Source organism: Pavona decussata, unplaced genomic scaffold, assembly GCF_977016875.1.
Source record: "Pavona decussata unplaced genomic scaffold, jaPavDecu1.1 SCAFFOLD_8, whole genome shotgun sequence".
NCBI lineage: Eukaryota > Metazoa > Cnidaria > Anthozoa > Scleractinia > Agariciidae > Pavona > Pavona decussata.
The window spans coordinates 3,194,054-3,213,138 of NW_028145431.1; the positions used below are offsets into that span (position 1 = coordinate 3,194,054).

Consider the following 19,085-nt stretch of genomic DNA (forward strand, 5'->3'; position numbering starts at 1 on the left):
GAAAAATTAATCGTATGTGTACTCATATAAATTAAGAGACCACAACAGAACGTTTTAAATGCTCATCATTTTATTCATTTTAACTCTGATTTAGAGTGCTTTACAACACTTCGTAATTTACCCGATTATTTAATAAATTTGGTTACAATATTTGATCAAAACATTTGAATGAGATATATATATAAAGCGAAGTTGTCCATAAATCTCTTCCATAGGTATAGTCCATCAAGAAGCTGTCCTTTGCCTCGCGTCGTATTTTTTAGGATCCTGAAAAAAAAACCCGCATTTTCATCAATATGCATTACGGTCTTCATCCCAAATTTAACGGAGAAGTGTGTTTGGGGAAACAACTTACATCTACTCGTTTTGCTGGATTAGTTCAACAATCAAAGGCAAGTTAAGATACAAATATTAATCTCTCTTGTTTCCGTTTCACGGCGGAAACTTCCTCTTCGCACAGTGTGCGAAACCACGGCCACTGTTATGGTCACGTGTTCGCCTCTATTTCACATGAGAAAACTTGACTTAAATTATGTTATAGTATCATATCGAGTTTGTGCAGCATAAAAATGTAGATTTGAGTTCAGTTTTGTTGTTTTATAAGGAAGGTAACCGATGCACGGTCGGCGGTGCTCTTTCTGCAGTCAAATTCCACATACATGATAAACTATTCCATATAACACTCACCAATTATCAGGGCCGTTACTTTGACTGGATCATATCCGTTAGGTTTGTGAATCTCTTTGACACACAGTCGGTAGTCAGTGCTGTTGATAGACTGGAAACAAAAACAAATTACAGGATAAAGTTAACACCAATGAAGGGTATCTTTCAGTCTATTTGTGTGGGACACTGAGATGTGTAAAGTGCAAACGTGGGACGCAGGCTACTTTCAGAGGAAATTTGAGATGAAAACCTTTAGCTAACAGATTCAGCAAAGGACTATTTCAGCTGATCAACGAGGACTTCTCAGTTATTACAAACATGAAATTTCGTTCCACAGCCGACAGTAAGAACTGTCGCCTTGGGTGTTAGTGACGCGTACATGAAGAGTATAATGCTTTACCTCAACCCAAGATGCGATGCTGTTGTACTCAGGAATCAAATTATCGGATGCACCTCCTGACGTGTGACCCGCTGACACAATGACTGTGGGCACTTTGGAGTAAGACTTTCCCAATTTTTCGACCTAAGAAAATAATTAATTTCTATAAGTGGTTTGAATTATAATGTGTTCAGTAGCAAATTTTATAGTTGAGTCTGAATGAAAGCCCAGTGCAGCGTAAACAGTCAAAGGAAAGCTACTGCGCAGTACTTTACTGTCTTGATAACAAAAAACTTTACAACACTTTATTAAAAACAGAGAGTTACAAGTTAGGTATATACCTACCCGCAATTAGCTAAAGCTAGTCGAGGCTCGTAGGTGTGACTATATTAAACTAAATGCAAATAAATTTTGATGTTTACAAATTGACATTGTTAACAAAGTTTAGAAAGCAACAGCAGCAACTAAAATAAAACTTAGTAAGTCTTGATTTTATTGTGTTGAACAAGGTGGGTCTGGATGGAATCTTAAAGTGTCACGTGACCCACTGGGAGTACTTTTCTACGGTGCGTTATATTATGCTTTATAAGGTGGTACTTTCCCGTGCGCTGCTGTATGTTATTCTTTCTGTCTTTTCTTCCACGTCCAAGGTTAATGAAAGCCACAATGATACCCACCCTTTCACAGTTGTTTTCAGGGGTTTAAAGAGAGAGGAGCTAAAAGCTCTTTTTACCTGACAAAAGGCGTTATGATATGCTGCCTTTGGTTGGTCATCGTTTGGAAAGTCCACTATTTGTTGACTGGTGCCGAGTTTTCCAGAGTTTTCCAGAGACTCATAGGCAATCCAGTTCTGCGAGGAACAAAGACAAACAAATTAGGTTTATTTGTAAAATTGTAAAAGGTCCGTCCGAAACATGTTTTTCAAACTTAAAGGGGAAGTATCATGGGGTTTTTGATATCTTTTGTTAAAAATGATGAAATAAGACCTTTAATCACCTGCCAAATAATTCTAGAATGACGAGAGGAACGAAATCAACTCAATTCTTGAAAGAAACAACTTGTTATCTGTTCTAGCGCATTTTGGAAACAAAAATGCGAGAACTTGAAAAACATTAACCTAATATTTTTCAAGTTTCAATCCATACTGGCCCTCTCTGTCTCTGGCCAGAGGCACTAATCGACAGTTTTATTGCACTGGGGTGATAATTTTTAACAAACTTGACAATTATTTCGTTGTTTCTGCTGACAGTCAAACATTTTTGGGTTTTGAAATGACAGCAAATTTTCGTGATACTTCCCCTTTAAAACCGTGTGTCCTTATTTGAAGATTATTTCTTGCCTGCTGTTATTCCGTAAAAATTGTAAAATTGTATTTAAAAAATCCGGATAAAAAGACGATCAAGAGATATTGCAAGAAACCATTGCTTTAAACTTCAACGAAAAACAGCTGCCCTTGCAATTTTTTCTAGCAATTTTGAATTCTTTTAATTTTCCAGTTATCACTGTGGTTTCAAAAGCTGCTTTTCTTTTGTCGAACGGCTTAGTTTTGTGCTTTCTCTTTCTAAGTTATAGGAGACTGCTTCTTTCTCGTAATAGCTACTTTTTTATCCAGTAAAAAGGTTATTTTGAAGTGTGAATATGCAAGGGTTATTTTGTTTAGTAGCTTGTTGCTTTTGCTGTATTTGTAACACTGTGACAACGAGTAAAATCTATATATTGATCAATACTTTCCCGTGTTCACAAGGTTGTGTAAGGCGACTTTAACTTTTTTTGTTTGGGGGTTAAGTCACGATTATGCGCGAGTGACTATTCCTGAGAGAACGAGCAAGTCTTTTCCTACTTTGAGCTTCTGTATACTTCTTAGAGCACTGAAAGAATTTACAATCGGTCTCAGTGCATCAATAACAACAATCTAAGCGCGCTCACCACTGTGATGTTTTCGTGAAGCCCATCGAAATTTTGCATTTCCCTCAAACACGCCTTGAAACCGGCGGAGTTGACGTTTTCCACCCAGACAGTAGCAGCATCGTGTTTTTGGCCCAGCACGGAGTGTTCAGCAGTTAGGAAGACATAGGGTGTCGTCTTAAACAAGTCCTGAAATTTTAAAAAAGATTAATAAATGCTTGGTCTAGCATACACTTCGATATTTTCTCCAATAACGCGGGGTGGTTACTTTCATCAACTCATCCAAAAGAGATGATAATTCAGGGGTTTCTCGCCAACTTAACCAGATTTTCTGTAAAGCAGGTTGGAGCAAATGCGTGATAAAATCTGAAGTGTAAACGTTTAGATGAACGATATTAGGCAACGTAGCCCTGTGTACCCTGTACAATCAAGAGGATTGTGTCTTTGGAGACTGGATGAAATCCTAATTTTTATCATTCAGAGCAGGGGGGGCTAGCAGCGAGGCCTGGAACCGAGTATTGATGATCGCCCCAGTTAAGAAATTTGACCGAGCGAGACTAAGTACCGTTTTTTTGATAAACAAACATGGCGGCGATTTTATGTGAAGGCGCGTCTGTGCGGATTCGCAAATAATTTGGCTATTCGACGTCCAAACATCACAGGAAAGTTTCGGTCTCTCTTTTACCTGAAGTTTGGTCATCAAGAGGGATCACGGATGCAAATTCTGCAGCGAAAAACGAAAATACTGTAACCAACGACTAGCTGACCCACATAGTTCACAGGGCTAGACCAGTGAGACTTCTTCCATTCCACTTTATCGTTACCTTCCCTATAGATTTTTTCATTTAAGTACACTGTAGAATCTCTCCCTTTACAGCAACTACCCACTGGGAGTCAACAAACTGTGGATGCTCTGATGATCTAATTCTCTGTTTTGCTTAAGTTAAAATGTTATTGTCATGCCCATACTCTCAACAACAGATTTTTCTTCTCTAATCTCTTCTAAATGGTGAGCAGTTGAGAGGTGATGTTAGCAGCATTTTGCTCTTCAACTTTGCCGAGTGAGCCACAAATATTGACTTTTGAATTCATTATGTATGCTTGGTAATAAATCTCATCATTTTAAAGAGATGAAGTTATCTTTCATTAATTTAGATTTTGTCTGTCATACCTCTGGGGTGAGAACTGGAACATAAAAGAGGCAGGGCGCAGCAATACTCCAGCCAGTCATTACACTGTGCAAGTGTGCGAAAACGTGCAGTAATTGCATAATTTACAATATGCTAATTACACTTGACTATGTTACACAATATGTACCAATTAAACAGTATTGCAGTATGTTACAGTTCTGATGTATATTGTCATGTTTTGATGACATAATTATACTGCAGAGTAATGTGGTCAGCTGGGTTAATCCTCGAGTTGCTAGAAACACTTCAGTTATCAAGGGGTGATAATTTACTTTTAGATTGTCTTCTTTGAAATGGCTGTTCAATACATAGAGAAACCATGGTTGATTTACCATCCCGGAATCTATTTGGTACTGTATCTCCCTTGCAGTTGGTTGTTAGGGTGTATTCCCAGTGGCCCCATTTTGGCATCCACCAATGGGGGAAAACCACCATACCGATACAGGTGTTCATGGACATCTGTATTGTAAAGGGCGACAGGTAATACAATAATATTTACATGTACCTTTCAAGGTTTCTGCACATGCATGTGGTTTCTGCAAGATCTCAGTGTACCAGTACATTGTTCACCCGGTGCTACTGAACTCAACTTCCCAATTTTTTGCACGAGAGAATAAGGACCTGAATGTCTTTTCACGTAAGTTAATCTCCCCATACAGACAAGAGACAAACACCCTTGCAACCACTCATACAAACCTGGTAGCTCTATTCACAATAATGTTGAGCAATCTTCTTCTGAGATCTTTATCAGCTATCCTTTCCAGTTGCAAAATTTTCTTATCCAAAAATTTCTTAAGGACTCAAGCCGTTTTCCTTGTGTATGCATTTAAACAATTTTTTGTGCATTAAAATTAAACTTACAGGAATAACTGTCGTCACGCAACATTTAAACAGAGGGAGAATTCCGTAAAATAAACATGCTGTTTCATTCGTAACGACGCTTTCAACAGTTGATACGCATAAAATGTGGCGCAAATACTTTTAATACGCTTACATTAAAGTTCCAAGCCGATCTTGAGAAATAAGCTTACATTCTGGGCTTTCGCGATGACAGTCGTGAAACACTGCGTGGCTTCTAGTTTCTTCAGAACTGAAGAACAATCGAAATTGAACTCTACTATTTTGTCGACGTACAATATCTTCCTGAGACGACGAAAACCATAATCGTTCGCTACACTACAAATCATATTCTTCACCACATACACTCGCTGAAAACATGTCGCTCGCAATTTCATTGCTGACGACTCTACTAACCTAAATCAAAGCTGGCACCTCATTCCAGCGGTCTTGATTAATCGCAGTGTTCAAACTTCGTACTACCGCAAAATAACATGCTAACAGTAAAGTAACAATGACTTAATACGAATGCGTTTTCCTCCGTCGAGTCGCCACAGACAAAATAGCATGAATCCTTCGCATTTCGCGCATGCTCGTTACGGTTTCCGATTGATTGACAGATTTCTTTACTGGGGCGATCATCACTTTCCGAAAAGCGGCAAGATCAAAGGCAGCTGCCAGCCCCCCCTGATTCAGAGATTAAAGCTATACAGGAGTGCGTTACATTGGCGCTGTACAAGGTACCTCTAAATTTTCGGTCTGTAGATGAAATCTCAAAGTGCGACCATTCAAATGGAAGCCATTGAGCTGTACTTTTTGTGGGGTGTTGAACAGCAGTTTTCTTTTTTTGTATGTACTTGTGATATTTCTCAAGAATTTTGAACTCAGGGATAAAGGCAGGAAAAACATCTTACGTTTTGAAAGGTAACCGAAGCACATTTGGTTCCATCCCACCACTTGGACGGCATACGTAGTTGACCCGAGGCAGCTCCAGCTGGCGACTCTTGGATGGCAATATAATCCACGAAAGTGAGCCCATCGTCAGGGGTGATTCGTTCTGCTCGTCCCGCTTTCAGCGCACACACCTCAAATTTTAGATTCGTGACACTCTCGACCCAGGTCACTGCCGCGTCATGAACGAAGTGCCCGGTGCTGTTAAAGTAGTTGATGGATGTTTGCACGTTTATTCTGCCCTCGGAGATGTTAAAACTGTCGGCTTTAAAGTGAACTGTCTTGCATTGTACGTCGGTTGTGTTTAGACGGAGAGCCACACGTCCTCTTTCGAGAACAAATGCTGAAAAATAACGTATTCAAATGAGATCAACAACCTTTGTCGAAACAGCCGAATATGAAATTCGTACTCACGTTGACAGGGTCCGTTATGCTTCCAAGCGGCATTGGTCTCCTGCCGGCAGATCTGGTAGTCGAGTTGGCATCTGGCTTTGTGAGTGACTCCGAGGGTGTCGCATACTTGTTGTGCAAATTCTTCAGAAGTGCACGTCGTGCAATTGCAGAAATGAGACTCGGGACCAGTCACTTCACAGTGTTTATTGGCTCCACAAGTAACCTGATAGCACGGATCAATGTCTACAAAGGAAAAAAACCGCAAATATTAACGTCAAGTCCCAATTATAACGGACTACCCGCAGTCCAGATTGTTCAACAACTTTGAAACAACTAATACACTAGAGGTGAATGGCCTGAGAGAATCGAACAGAGCGCAGATTTGATACATATCTGCAACTCCAATCGTATTCGGACTCGACTGAAATCCGAGAAGTAGATTATTCAAGTGATCTTCCCAGAGGAGGATAATTTTGAAGTCATAAAGACGATTCTAATATCATTTATACTATGATTAAAAAGTAGCATTTTTCTATCGACCTTAATTATACGCGATACTTAATTAGTTCGTAAGCTATTAAGTTGTTTGAATGAGTGCTGCTCTCGAGAAAGTTGCTCATGCGCGAAAGTGATTTCACCAAGCCCCCGAATAGACCATTTGACAGAAAAGGTAACCCTTGTATATACCTTTTATAGGAAATGCTACCCCTTTCACATACCGTCAGTAGAAACACAGCATCCCTTTTCAAAACCCTTGGAATGAACTTAATGAAAGGGTTTAAAAACACCTAAATTACAGTTATCCCTTCCCTTTTGTATCTCTCCGGTCTGAAAAAGATATCCCTTTCTTACGGAGCCTCCCTGTATGGCTTACTATAGGAAGTATCCCCCGAGACTAAGTGAATGAAAAGGCGATTCTGTAGTCAAAAATCATTAAAAATATAGGTAATTGAGGGTTTGAGGCTAAAAGTTCTCACCGTGAATAGAATTTGAAAAGAAGGTTTCGCACAATAAATGACCATTAACTCGTAATTCTCCTTCTGCAGAGGTCAGTTACTGATTTACATTCAGGCCATGTTAAGAGATAAATGATTAATTCTTCGGCCTTCTGGTGCAGAGAGTGGTACTAATGATGATAATGATAACTCATTCCAAGTTGAACGTAAACTATTTTAATTCAAGACAAACTCCTTCTCATTTGGCAGTTGATTTAAACCTTGGGTATGAGATATCAAAAGTATTTTCCGGAAATACTCACATCCTATGGCCATATAGTTGATGGTGATTGGATCATGATTCGCATCATATCGCTGGATGTCCTTTAAACAAACCTCAAGCTTTTCTATGCTCACCGACTGAAAGTGAAAAACGTAGTCTTTTAGATTTATGAATGCGAGGAACTGGGACGTTTTCAGTAATCAAGTCGAAAAAATATCTGACGAGTGACGTTTTTAAAAAATAGGTACGCATTGTGTACATGTTGGTATTACTGTGCACGCGCTGCGGACCTGTTTAGGGCTCACTCTTACATGCCTGATGACATAGCGAGTAGAGGACTATACATTGCACTAGCCACAAAAACAGGGCAGGAGCAGACTCAGAAATCAAATCGTTTTTACGTTCCAGGGTATACGATTAGTCGGCGATTTACATTTGGTAAATTTCTGTCTTTTGTAGCGAGTACTTTTTGCAGGAAAAATCAATGCAAGAAATGATTTTTCTTGGACTTATTTATGTAGGAATCGCCAACCAAATAATAACCAGCAAAAGTTAAAACAACTGTGGGGTTCAAATATCTGATCCATAGAGTGTAAACACAGTCACTTGAAATCTCTTCAGTTCTCGTATACAGCTTCAACTCACCTTGACCCATTCAGACACTGCATTGTTATCCGGTTCAATGGTATTTTTGTCATGCGCAGCTGTGGTGACGATCTTGGGTACTTCGTAGAACGGTTTGGGAAAGTCGATTTCCTGAATATGAGAAAACCAAAAGGACACATTTTCTAGAGCATTTTTATCGCTTATTCTTTGTATCGTAGTTATATTTAGACCATTTCGGAATTTCTATTGTCGAATTTCGCTCCGGGCTTTAGTGCTTCCAAGCAACCAGATTGGATAATTTATTTGCATTTTATTTTAAAACGCTTTTATTATGTTGAGCCTGTTTTAACGTGCGTCATCTAAATGCATCCTTAATTTCAAGCCAGTATTAGTCTTTTATCTTGGAATATTATAGTAACACCATTGTTGGAACGTTATTAGGGGCTTTGAATGGGGGTACGAGATTTCAAACCAAGATACTCCTATTTACACACAGACCTCATAAAAAAGATTAAGGCTCCCGTCATAGCCTTTTTGATTGGCTCGTTTGTCAGCAAGAAATCGAAAAGAGAAAAAGCCTAAGAAATGAAATTCTGTCAAGGTAATCTAAAGTTAATCGATCTGAAGCTTAAAAGTGATAGACCGTACGCATAGGAAAAGAGAACCCCCTCTCTTCCGTTTTGATGAAAACTAATTTCTTGGCTAGGCTAGAGATGAAATCTGTCACAACGTCTATGGTATGGATTTATTGCTAATTTTCACATATTCCTAGCCCTTTTCAGCGAGGAGTGGAGTACTGAAAACTCAGACTTCCTTGAAAGTTGAGAGTCATGCTAAAATCGGCTGCTTATTCTATTTCTTAACTTTGAGGAAATACAAAAGAGAATCTGGCGTTTGTCATTAGCCGTCAACGCAGTGCTTAATCTCCCTCTTAAGCTCTTTCAACTCAAAGAAATACAGTGGACAGTATTCGAGGATTGGTAAGGGCCTGTACCGGACACTATACACTGATCACCGATATAACATCAATACTGATCTGAGATATTTAAAGTGAGGGCATCGTTCGCCTCTTATACGGAACTGCGTTAGCTTACCTTACAAAAGCTGTAGCCTTTGGAATCGGTAGGGATAACATTGTTAGGGAAGTTCATTTCTGTTCCAAGTGGTATTGGCCAGCTGCTTGGCATCGATGACATCGCCAACACATTCTGAAATAAATTCCAAACGATTAGTCGAACTGCTTATCACAATTCCAAAATCAAAAGTTAAAACCACCTTGAACAACACCTCAGGAAAGCACTGCTCAGCAACTCATTTGAACATCCACAGAATCAATAAGTAATTACGACCGGGTATCAAGTGTATTCAGTAGCCGCCAGATGGGACAATAGGAATCCTAATAGCTGCCCGACTACGAGTACGGAACGACTTTCAAACTAATCTCGTTCCGAAGACTCTCGGACCATAGAAACAAGATTGGTGTAACAAGTGGTTATCACTGATATCACGCAAACTGGATTTGAAAAGTCATGCCCTAAGTTCATAGGTCCATGGTATCGAATTTGGATGTATACGCGCGAGGTACATATTCATGACTTACCACTTTGATGTTGTCGTGAACCCCGTCAAAGTTCTTCAATTCTCGAAGACAGACTTTGAGATTTGAGTTGGTGACTTCCTCTGCCCACACGCTGGTCGCATCATGGACGTTCCTTGGCGGATCTGTATGGACCACGGTCATGAACACCAATGGCGCGGACTGAGAAGTGAACTGAATAAAAGAGCATGTATAGTGAGCGACTCACCAGGGCCCAGTTGCTTAAAGCCCGATTAAGCTAGTCCTGGATTAAGGAGAATTTTGATTCGAGTTTAATTACTAAACAATAAAAATTTTTCAATTTCAAAACTTTTCCGTCCCTCAGTTTTGACTTTTCTTTACCATTGGCTTAAAATTAGATTGAAAACATTTTTAACGAGCGAGCTGAAAACCTCGGTTAACTTTTAATCATGGATTAGTGTTAATCGGCTCTCGAGAAACCGGGCCCTGGGGTATAACGACTTTAAACATTTATGTCAAAGTTTAGGAACCCAGCAGGAAGGCCGTGGTGACCTGAAATGTTCATGTGGAACTCGAACTGACTGAACCTTTGTTTGATACTTTGTCTCCTGGAACGGTTTGTAGTTAGGAGCTAATTTCGTTATCATAAAGACGATGCTGGCAATGAATTACTGCACACATCCCTTTTGTTGCATAAGTGAGAGAATGACGTATAGTCTCAAGCAGACTGTATTGCGCTATTTGAGGAGAGGTGACACGGACTCTCAAAACTTTATGCCGAAAAAGGGTAGTTAAGCCAGGATGATTTACCCATATCAAAGCACCTCAACATATATAGTTCTACAGTTTGAAACTTTAAGGCCACAGCAACTCTCAGAACAATATGATGTAATGCATTCCAGGTGATCTATTCGGTTTGTAATCATGAAGATTGAGCCTTCACTAAAAATCGGAACGCAATGACAATCATTTGTGAATATCGGTTCGAGTTAATCCCAGACTGCACCAAGTTGATTGGAAAAAACCTTACTTTTTTATTCAAGTTCTCATTGAAAGTTCCTCACCTTGCTGCCAGTGTTAACTGTCACGCATTTTGTGCCTGTGGTCCACAAAGGAATGTTTGTTACTCTGACAAGGCCAACACTGCTCACGTCAGCAGGTTCAAAAGCTACATACGTCATATATATTTTAAGAGAACCTCCACTGATGGGTCCAGAGATGGTAACACATCCATTAAAACTAGCAAAAAACAATCAACAAAATTAGCTACTTGGCTGTATGGCTCGTTGTGGCGAAGGGCCAACGCTACGAATGTCACTTTGTTGCCCTCTTTATAACGCAGTTAATTTATTTTGACAACTAAAGCCCCGTCTACACGAGCAATTTTTATGTGGCAATTTTTATTTGCCCGAGTAGATGATGAAAAATGACCAATTTTTATGTGACAACTGCATTTGCTGAAAAGCTGGCGGGTTAGTTTTTATGTGGCAAATAAAAATTGCCACATAAAAAAATTGTCGGTGTAGACGAGATGCCACATAAAATGTGACAATTTTTTCAATCTCATCTATAGAACCCAGTCTCTACAGTCCCTAACATTTGCGCATCCAGCATGGCGCCATCTTGCTTTTTGCCTTTCCATGGACATCTCCTCTGTGCGAAATTATTACTGACGCAAATTAACAACAAATATTTGTCGAGCCATCTACACGGGCAAATAAAAATTGCCACATACAGTTGCCACATAAAAGTTGCTCGTGTAGACGGGGCTTTAGTAACCGAATCATTTTTTTGCATCATATGGTGCCTCGTTTTTCGTCAGCGATATAACGGGTGGCAAAAAAGGGGTTTAAAAATACACGCCAGGTGTCAAATTTTTACCCGACTTGCGGTATCGATTTTTGGCGCGAAGCAGTCTCGGAAAACGCCGGGTGAAAAATTTTAATTACGAGAATAAGGAGCTGTATTGCTCAACCGAAAGACCGAGAATATGTGGCCTATTGTTGTTGCAACCGTGTTCACACGCCAAATTGTATTTACCAATCCTTGGCCCAGGTGTTCAAAGCCGATTAAGATAACCCAGCGTTACTATGGAGTTAATGAAGTTGTTGTAAAAAAAAATCCTAAATAGTTTTGCCTTCAGCTTTGCCTTTAACCTTTAACTTAAGCTTAAAATAAACTTTTAGAAACATTATTAACAAGTGAGATGAAGACCTCGGTTAGCTTTAATCGTGGGTAAGCGGGCTTCAAAAAGCGGTGCACCGAAATGCGTCTTAAACAACTTACCCATCGTTAGAAACTTTCTCTATCCACGATACCGCGGCTTGGTAAGCGTTTAGTTTCAATCGTAACTGAACATGTACGTCGTTGGTAGCTCCAGAATTGCTCTCGAATTGAAAGTATTTACAAATGTAATCGTCATTCGTAGTGAAGGTTATATGCTCTTCTCCGTAATGTAGTTTGCCTATCAAAGAAAAAAATCACAAGTTTCGTTTATGAGACACATTACTTTACAAGCGAGCTATAAATTTGCTAAATGGCTTAGTGTAGGACGGTGTTTGACCTGTTCTGTTCTTTAGCTATTTTTTTTTAATTGGTAGACAGCTTTAGTAAAACTTGCAAAAGAATCAGTCTTTGCATCAACGGCATAAGCAAGGCAAAACATATCATTCCAAAACTTTTCCGGGATAAATTCAGCTTGTGAGAGAAATACAGAAATATATTGTACTGTAAGACACTCGTAGAATTTTGAAAGCTTCGTAACAGCGCAAAAGGAAAGGGACATTTACAATTCAAACGCCGACCAAAAGTTCGAACTAGTGCGGAACATATATTGAATGAAATATTTTGATTTACTCAAAAAACCTACGATAGTCCAGTCAAGCACGTTTTCAGTGTCTGGAACGTGCGGAAAATTCTTGAACGAATTTTTCTTCAAAGCACAAAATAATGCTGAGTTACAGTACGAAAGATTGCAAACCAAATAAGTACGAGTTTAAAATGAACTTAAAGCGTTCACCGAAGACGGGAAGTTGGAAAGTTAGACTAATTCGCGACCAAAGGCTTCGCGGTTAATTCAAAATACAGTTAGTTGTTGCTCGTAGGATTCTTCAAGAATTTGCACAAAACATAACAAGGTTTACCTGATATCGGCGTTGAACATAGTGCGAGAGAAATAAAGCACAAAATGACCAGACTTCCCATGACTGAAGAAACTGCTTTGACTTTCCACGCAACCACAGCAAGTGAAGGTAGAAACTGTGAAACGCAAACGATGGGCAGGCTATTTTATAGCAGGAAAACAATAGGCATTGTGATGTTTAATTTGTGTTGTTTTGAACGCGTGGGTGTGTCAAGGAAGTGTGAAATGCGCGAGAAACATTACAAACAAATTATACCAAATTGGTATTGAGAAATTTTGTTGTGAAGTTGCCTAACGCGTTGCAACTAACAGGACAAAAACCAACAAATATTCAAAGGGCAAAAATACTAATAAACGGTGTAATGACATACTGTATGAAGAAACGAAAAAGATTATAGAATATTCTGAAGCTAATTGTAACACATTGTAGCAAATTGTGGTAATTAATTATTTATTTATTTATTTATTTATTTTCGTTTTTTTGACAAAAATAGGTGAGACAATATTATAACTCTGACACCTTACATTTTTGTTTTCTCGTGTCAGGTTTTTATTCGAGAAAATATTAATGTTATTTAGTCAGAGGGGTACCAAGAAACATCACATTGAGAGTTAAATATTGTATTCACACGGAAATGAACAGCGTGTTTTTCTGTGCCGGTTTGGAATAAAACTTCTCAAAAAAGGCCGTTTTAGTTCGTTCTTTTTATCTTTTTTCGGTCAACAATACAAATAATTAGGATTCTTAAAATTTCACTCTTTTCAAACAGCTGCATCGTTTGCGCCATTGCCCAGTAGTAAAGCGCAAATTTACCGTTTATACAGAGACAACTTTTAAGGACGATTTTTAACGCAACATTTTGTTGTGGCAACACGTTGAGTGGTTTTGAAGGCCGATCAAGACAGACGCAAGACAGTTGCTTGTTAAAAGTTGTCCGCGCACTGTCACACGATAACAAAATATTGTATTGTTTTCGAACATGTTTCAAACATGATGTAAATTTGAAGGATTTCGCAGAAAACGTACAGCGATGTCACATTGGAATCGCACTGAAAGCGCAGCTGGATTACACGTGCAACATGAATTCGCAGCCTTGGGTGAGAAAAAGTGCAGTAAAGTGCGACAAACGTTGCGTCAAAAGTCGCATTTGTTAACGGGGAAAATACATGTGCGCGAGCTTGAATTCTTATTATGTCACAAGACGTCTCTATGGCAACTGTTCAAATGTTTATGCACTTCAACCGCCAAGTTGCGTGAAAAGAAGACGATTGTTTTGTGCGGAAAGCAGCAAGCTGGGTTATTTAGACAAGTCTTGGTGGTTGTTAAATTGTATATCCTTATTAAAGGTGAGATTGTTTGCTTTATGAAATAGTCAGTTCGCATTTTCTCAGGCACGGGAGATTTTACCGTTAATTTTATCCTCTCTTCAGTTTAGTTTTCTGAATGCAACGAGTTTCGTTCGACGCAAAGGCGGCAATTTGAGTGATCACGTGAACTTCGTTTCCAAAGGCTATCCTTTCATATGTCAAAGAAAAATTGCTCTAGGGCACAGCTGTTCATGGCTGCTTTCTTGTCTTGATCGCTAATAATAGAGATTTAAATCCGCGTTTACGGCAAACGGCACACGTGAGATTCGCGTTTACGTTTTCTTGAAAAAATTAGTACATAGATGAAAATAGTGCAAAATAATTCTGATCTTTGATCTCAATTTTACTGAGAAACTGAAAACAGCGAGCGCCAAATATAGGGTAAAAATGGTCGCGCTTGGTCATTTCTACCGTTTGACGTAAACGTAATCCTAAATTTGTCTAAGATCAGGTTTCACCTACGCTAGACCTATATTGAAAGAGACTTTTGGTACCCTACAGTGTTTTCTTTGATATCATTTCACGGACTTTCCTTAAGTTAGTGTTTTGTTCGTTTTTAACCTTCTTTGTTCAGGCGGATGGTGATAATTACGCAGTAAGAATGGTCGCATGCCGATTCATAAAGTGCAGGCACGATTTTGTGTTCTATGATTGACAGAGAAGATTGAAAGGCGAAAAAATGTTACCTAAAAAAGTCAAATGTTGCCTTGAATATTTTCCGGCTAGTTTTAGTGTTCTTTAAAGTATTTACTATATGGAACTTGTTTTCTTTTTTTACTCCTCTTTCTTTTTTTACCAAACAAGGCGGAAACATTTGACTTAACAGGCAATGTTGTCCGAACATTGCGCCTAAACAATGCACGACATACACGGAGTAGTCGATGAGGAAACACTCCTAAAATAAAGACCCAGTGGGACACGGTAGGAAATATTTCAGTTTTGCCTTATATTCATAGTACTATTTTCAAAAAACGAACAACCACTTTGAGTTTGAATTGTGACAGGACATATTTCGATCGTTCAACGGTCATCATCATTTGTGAGTTCGTTTACAGCTGTGATTCGAATTTATGCCAGCAATGGCGTAACATATTTTACATGTACAATTAACGGACAATATTTAAACATGCCAACTTAAAAAATTTCATTTTGATGTAATTTCTCTTATTCATTAGTGTCCTGTCGTTTAATTTTGTTTATTCATACAATGTTATGTGATAGCTGTAATTATTTTAGTCGGTTACACTATGTTTTTCTTTGTATTTTCCGTTTTGTGAAATGTATTGTTCCTTGTCTCGCGCGCTTATTTAACGTGGGATTTTCCAAGCGGATATAAGCAGCTAATTCTTTTAAAATAAGCTGTAGTCTACTGGGTGCAGAATCCACAATAAAAAGAATCTCTTTGACTGAGTTTGCGGCTTGTCTCAGATTCTTGTAGATGTCGGAATATTCAAAGTAGTGCTCACTTTAACTTAAGTTTAAAAAGGCATAAAAAATATATGATTTTGTCTGAAAAGGAGAGTGGTGGTCCACTCGCAAATAACGAAAGTACCAAGAAGTACCCCCTCCCTCCGGGTTTTGCAAGGAACATTCTGATGCAGCGCCATTTCTTCAAACTGAGTTGTTTACGAGTTTATCGGTTTGCTTTTAGATAATACGTGGAATGCTAAAACTGAAATCGCCTGCGTTGCAGCCGGGGTGAACTATTCCTCTAGTAAAATGATTAATAAGGATTTAAATTAATGCAGTGAATGACAACTTGGATTATCATTTAAAGTGTGGCATTGTCGCCATTTTGTTTTATTTTAGAGTGACAGCAAAATGGAAGTGCAAGCTGAAATTCATTGGGTTCCAACAAAGAATTGCCCCAGTCTTGCGCGTCCAAGCCCTCTCATGAGGTCACATGACAAGAACAGTGCAAATTCTGTACGACTTACCATGGTCAATAACAGAGAGTTACTAAACTCAGCTGAAAAAATAGAAATCGTTGATGAACAAGGAGCAGTAAAACCAGCAATTTGTAAGGTAAGAAAGTTCCCTTTCATTTTTCCTCAAAGAGTGCTTTTGTGGAATCCAGTGGAAGGTCATGGGAACTGTGAATTGAGGTTGTATTTATCGAGAGACTACTTTATTTTTCGAACGCACTATAATTATCTATCACTTACGGCCACCCACATTGTTTGCAACGTCTCGCATAATTGGCCGAGAGGAGAAAAGAACGAACAAAAAACAATACGCCTAGACACAAATTAACAATGGAGCTGCAGGTTATCTGGGTCAAGTGAAAATAGAGTTAGAAAAGGTGCAGGCCTGCTCATCACTTATGCCATCTTAAACTGGCTATACCAATCAAATTTAAGAAATGGATTCCAGTTCATGTATATAGCTATTTCAATTAACGTTGTCGGATCAAAGTATAAAGCTATAAGACAAGACCTCAAGATTCTGTGGATTTTTTATGAAATCAGCTATGCCTCGCCCGTCCAGTGAAGATATGATGGTGAGCCATTTGGATGAAAGAAATGTTAGGATACAGAAATGGATGAGGTGGCAGCCTCTTTAAAGATGTCGTTAAGTTTTTAAGCTTCGATCCGACAACGTTAATTGAAATAGCTATATGTCGCCTTGAATTCGTAATCCTGAAAGTGGTTGCATAAGCGACTCTAGGTATGGAGATAAGAATGGTATGAATCGTCTCGCGCCGCAAATGCAGTGTTCACTGATTTCTTCCTTTTCCCTTCCTTTTTTCTTCCACAGAAAAAGAAAGGATTCCTCTCAGGCTTAAAGAAACTTTTATGAGAGAATGGAAAGTTTTCCAAGAGGGGCGTCCGTTCGAACTATCGGCGCTCGTAGGCAGAGCCATGAGAAATTCAGATGAAACAGTCCATACACATTTTGAATGTATAAATCAAATTTCAGAAACGAAATAGCCTACCTAGATTTGTAAATATGTGTTTTCAGGATGCAGCCAAAACACAGATATTATTTTTCGATATTATTATCTTTGTAATTATGAATTAACCCTTTAAGCCCTGACAGTGATCAGCATCAATTTTTTTCTTGTAATATCAATGTTTATTCAACCTCTGAGATCATAACTGAGTAAGGATATGATCACCCAATTGCAAGGTGAATTTTCTTGATTTTTTTATAATTTCTCCCCAGTACTCTTATAAGAAAAGTATGGGGACACGATAGGAGAATTTGTTCTTTGATATAAGGGTTTAAAGGGTTAAAAACATTTTCAAACAGAGAAAAAATTTTTTTCGAAGTAATTGTCTACTTTTCTGTAATCGATCCTAGTGTTTACCGTCTCCCACCCCCACAGTCTCCGCCAGAAGGTCCAAACCCTCACCCTCTTATATACAATTTTTGACAGAAAAGGTAACACCATAAAACATAGTACCCGTTTCACATACCTACAGTAGAAACAATGCATGTCTTAAATTTTCGGTAGGTCTGTGCGAGATATTTTAAAAGGCCCTTTCCTATACCTCCAGCCTGAAAAATCGTCCCCATGTACATTCAAGAGAAATGAGTGGAGAGAGAGATGGAATTCCCAATAAACGAGCCTGTATCAATGATGGTGTTTTCAATTCCATTTTAGGACAGGTTTATCCTGATTGGATAATTCTCATCACGTCATGTAATTTAAGAATTGGCGGCTTTGTTGAACTCTTTTTAAAAATGTCTGCGTGGGAGTCATAAACCAGATATTGTCCTCCAAGAATTCTTTACGAAGTCCCGTAGGGCAAAATCTGGCTTGCGTCTTCCAACGATTTCCTAATTGTCCTAAAAAATTCTTAAAAGTGCCCCTAACCCTTCAATTTGTTTTCTTTTGGTAGATTTCCATATCTTTTAAGAACTCATTTTCGAAAAAAATTTTGAGAAATATTGGATCCTTTTTTTTTTTTTTGCGAGCGCTAGAAGTGAAGGCAGTCTTGTCGATATTTTTCACCTATCGTTCGCATTAGTCCCCCACTAGGCCAAATGTGTCCAAATATGGAGCGTGACGTAAGAAAAGGCCATCGTGCAAAAATATCCGAAGATTCTCGGTAATGCTTCCATTGTAAACAGAGAAAATGGTTGAAAAATGTGTGGTTTTTGAATGAAACAACTCTCGAAATGTAGAGAAAGGAATCGGCATGCATAAGATTCCTTCTGAATCCTTCTGAATCCTTCTGGTGTCCTTTTCTTACGTCACAGCTAAGAAAGTGTCAAATATCGTACGCTTCTCATTGGCTCGTTCCTAATGAGCCCACGAGACAAAAATTTGTCCAGCGGGGCTTAAAGTGCGCAAAAATTTAAAAATTTCAGTAACTTTTAGCGCTCGGCCAAAAAAAAAGGATTCAATATTTCTAAAAAAAATTTTCGAAAATGAGTTCTTCACAGATAAGGAAATCTACCAAAAGAAAACAAATTGAAGGGTTAGGGGCACTTTAAGAATTTGTGTTGGAATAATTCTAGTTTTTGCCGTCAAAACAGTTCCTAGTTTAATGTGTAGTGCGAGAGTTCAATGACTTCTCAGTGGCAGTCGGGTTAATTGGTGACCATCTGAGGCAGGAACTTTCGTTAACCTGATGACATCTACTCGACCAGTGGTTCCTCCGAGGAGCTTCACGTGCACCTGTTTTGGTATGGTTTAGACCTCGGTAATCAGTCTCGATACATTCGTGTACCACGATAAGCTAAGGGACCTCATGATGGGTGGTGACTTATAGATCCTTGGGTGCCACGACTTCCATACGGGTGAGCCACAAACCAGATATTGATTGTCCTCCAAGAATTCTTTAAGAAGTCCTGCAGCACAAAATCTGGTTTGTGCCTTCAAAAGATTTCTAGTTTAATCTGTAGAGTTCAGTGACTTCTCTG

The 19,085-nt window shown here is 38.8% G+C and overlaps 1 protein-coding gene and 1 long non-coding RNA gene across 2 annotated transcripts; one reads left to right on the forward strand and one right to left on the reverse strand.

The window, feature by feature from the left end:
• Window positions 1–51: 51 nt before the first annotated feature.
• On the reverse strand, window positions 52–12,975 carry LOC146488976 (uncharacterized). Its single transcript, XM_085115310.1, has 14 exons — window positions 12,847–12,975; window positions 11,990–12,167; window positions 10,768–10,942; window positions 9,746–9,916; window positions 9,240–9,353; window positions 8,185–8,295; window positions 7,580–7,676; window positions 6,343–6,564; window positions 5,892–6,271; window positions 2,972–3,139; window positions 1,779–1,895; window positions 1,067–1,189; window positions 688–778; window positions 52–267 (listed from the first exon to the last, which is right to left on the reverse strand). The coding sequence occupies exons 1-14, from the start codon at window positions 12,905–12,907 to the stop codon at window positions 260–262; spliced, it is 2,016 nt and encodes a 671-aa protein (XP_084971436.1). The 5' UTR covers window positions 12,908–12,975; the 3' UTR covers window positions 52–259.
• Window positions 12,976–14,052: 1,077 nt separating this feature from the next.
• On the forward strand, window positions 14,053–17,755 carry LOC146488977 (uncharacterized). The gene is made up of 4 exons (XR_014865219.1): window positions 14,053–14,192; window positions 15,018–15,134; window positions 16,023–16,238; window positions 16,971–17,755. It is a non-coding gene; the product is annotated as an uncharacterized LOC146488977 (long non-coding RNA).
• Window positions 17,756–19,085: the final 1,330 nt, after the last annotated feature.

Coding starts and splice junctions, on each gene's coding strand:
- LOC146488976 (XM_085115310.1), bottom strand. CDS start 12,907: ATGGGAAGTCTGGTCATTTTGTGCTTTATTTCTCTCGCACTATGTTCA. Junction 12,168..12,846: donor ATGTTCAACGCCGATATCAG/GTAAACCTTGTT, acceptor TTTCTTTGATAG/GCAAACTACATTACGGAGAA. Junction 10,943..11,989: donor GAGAAAGTTTCTAACGATGG/GTAAGTTGTTTA, acceptor GTTTTTTGCTAG/TTTTAATGGATGTGTTACCA.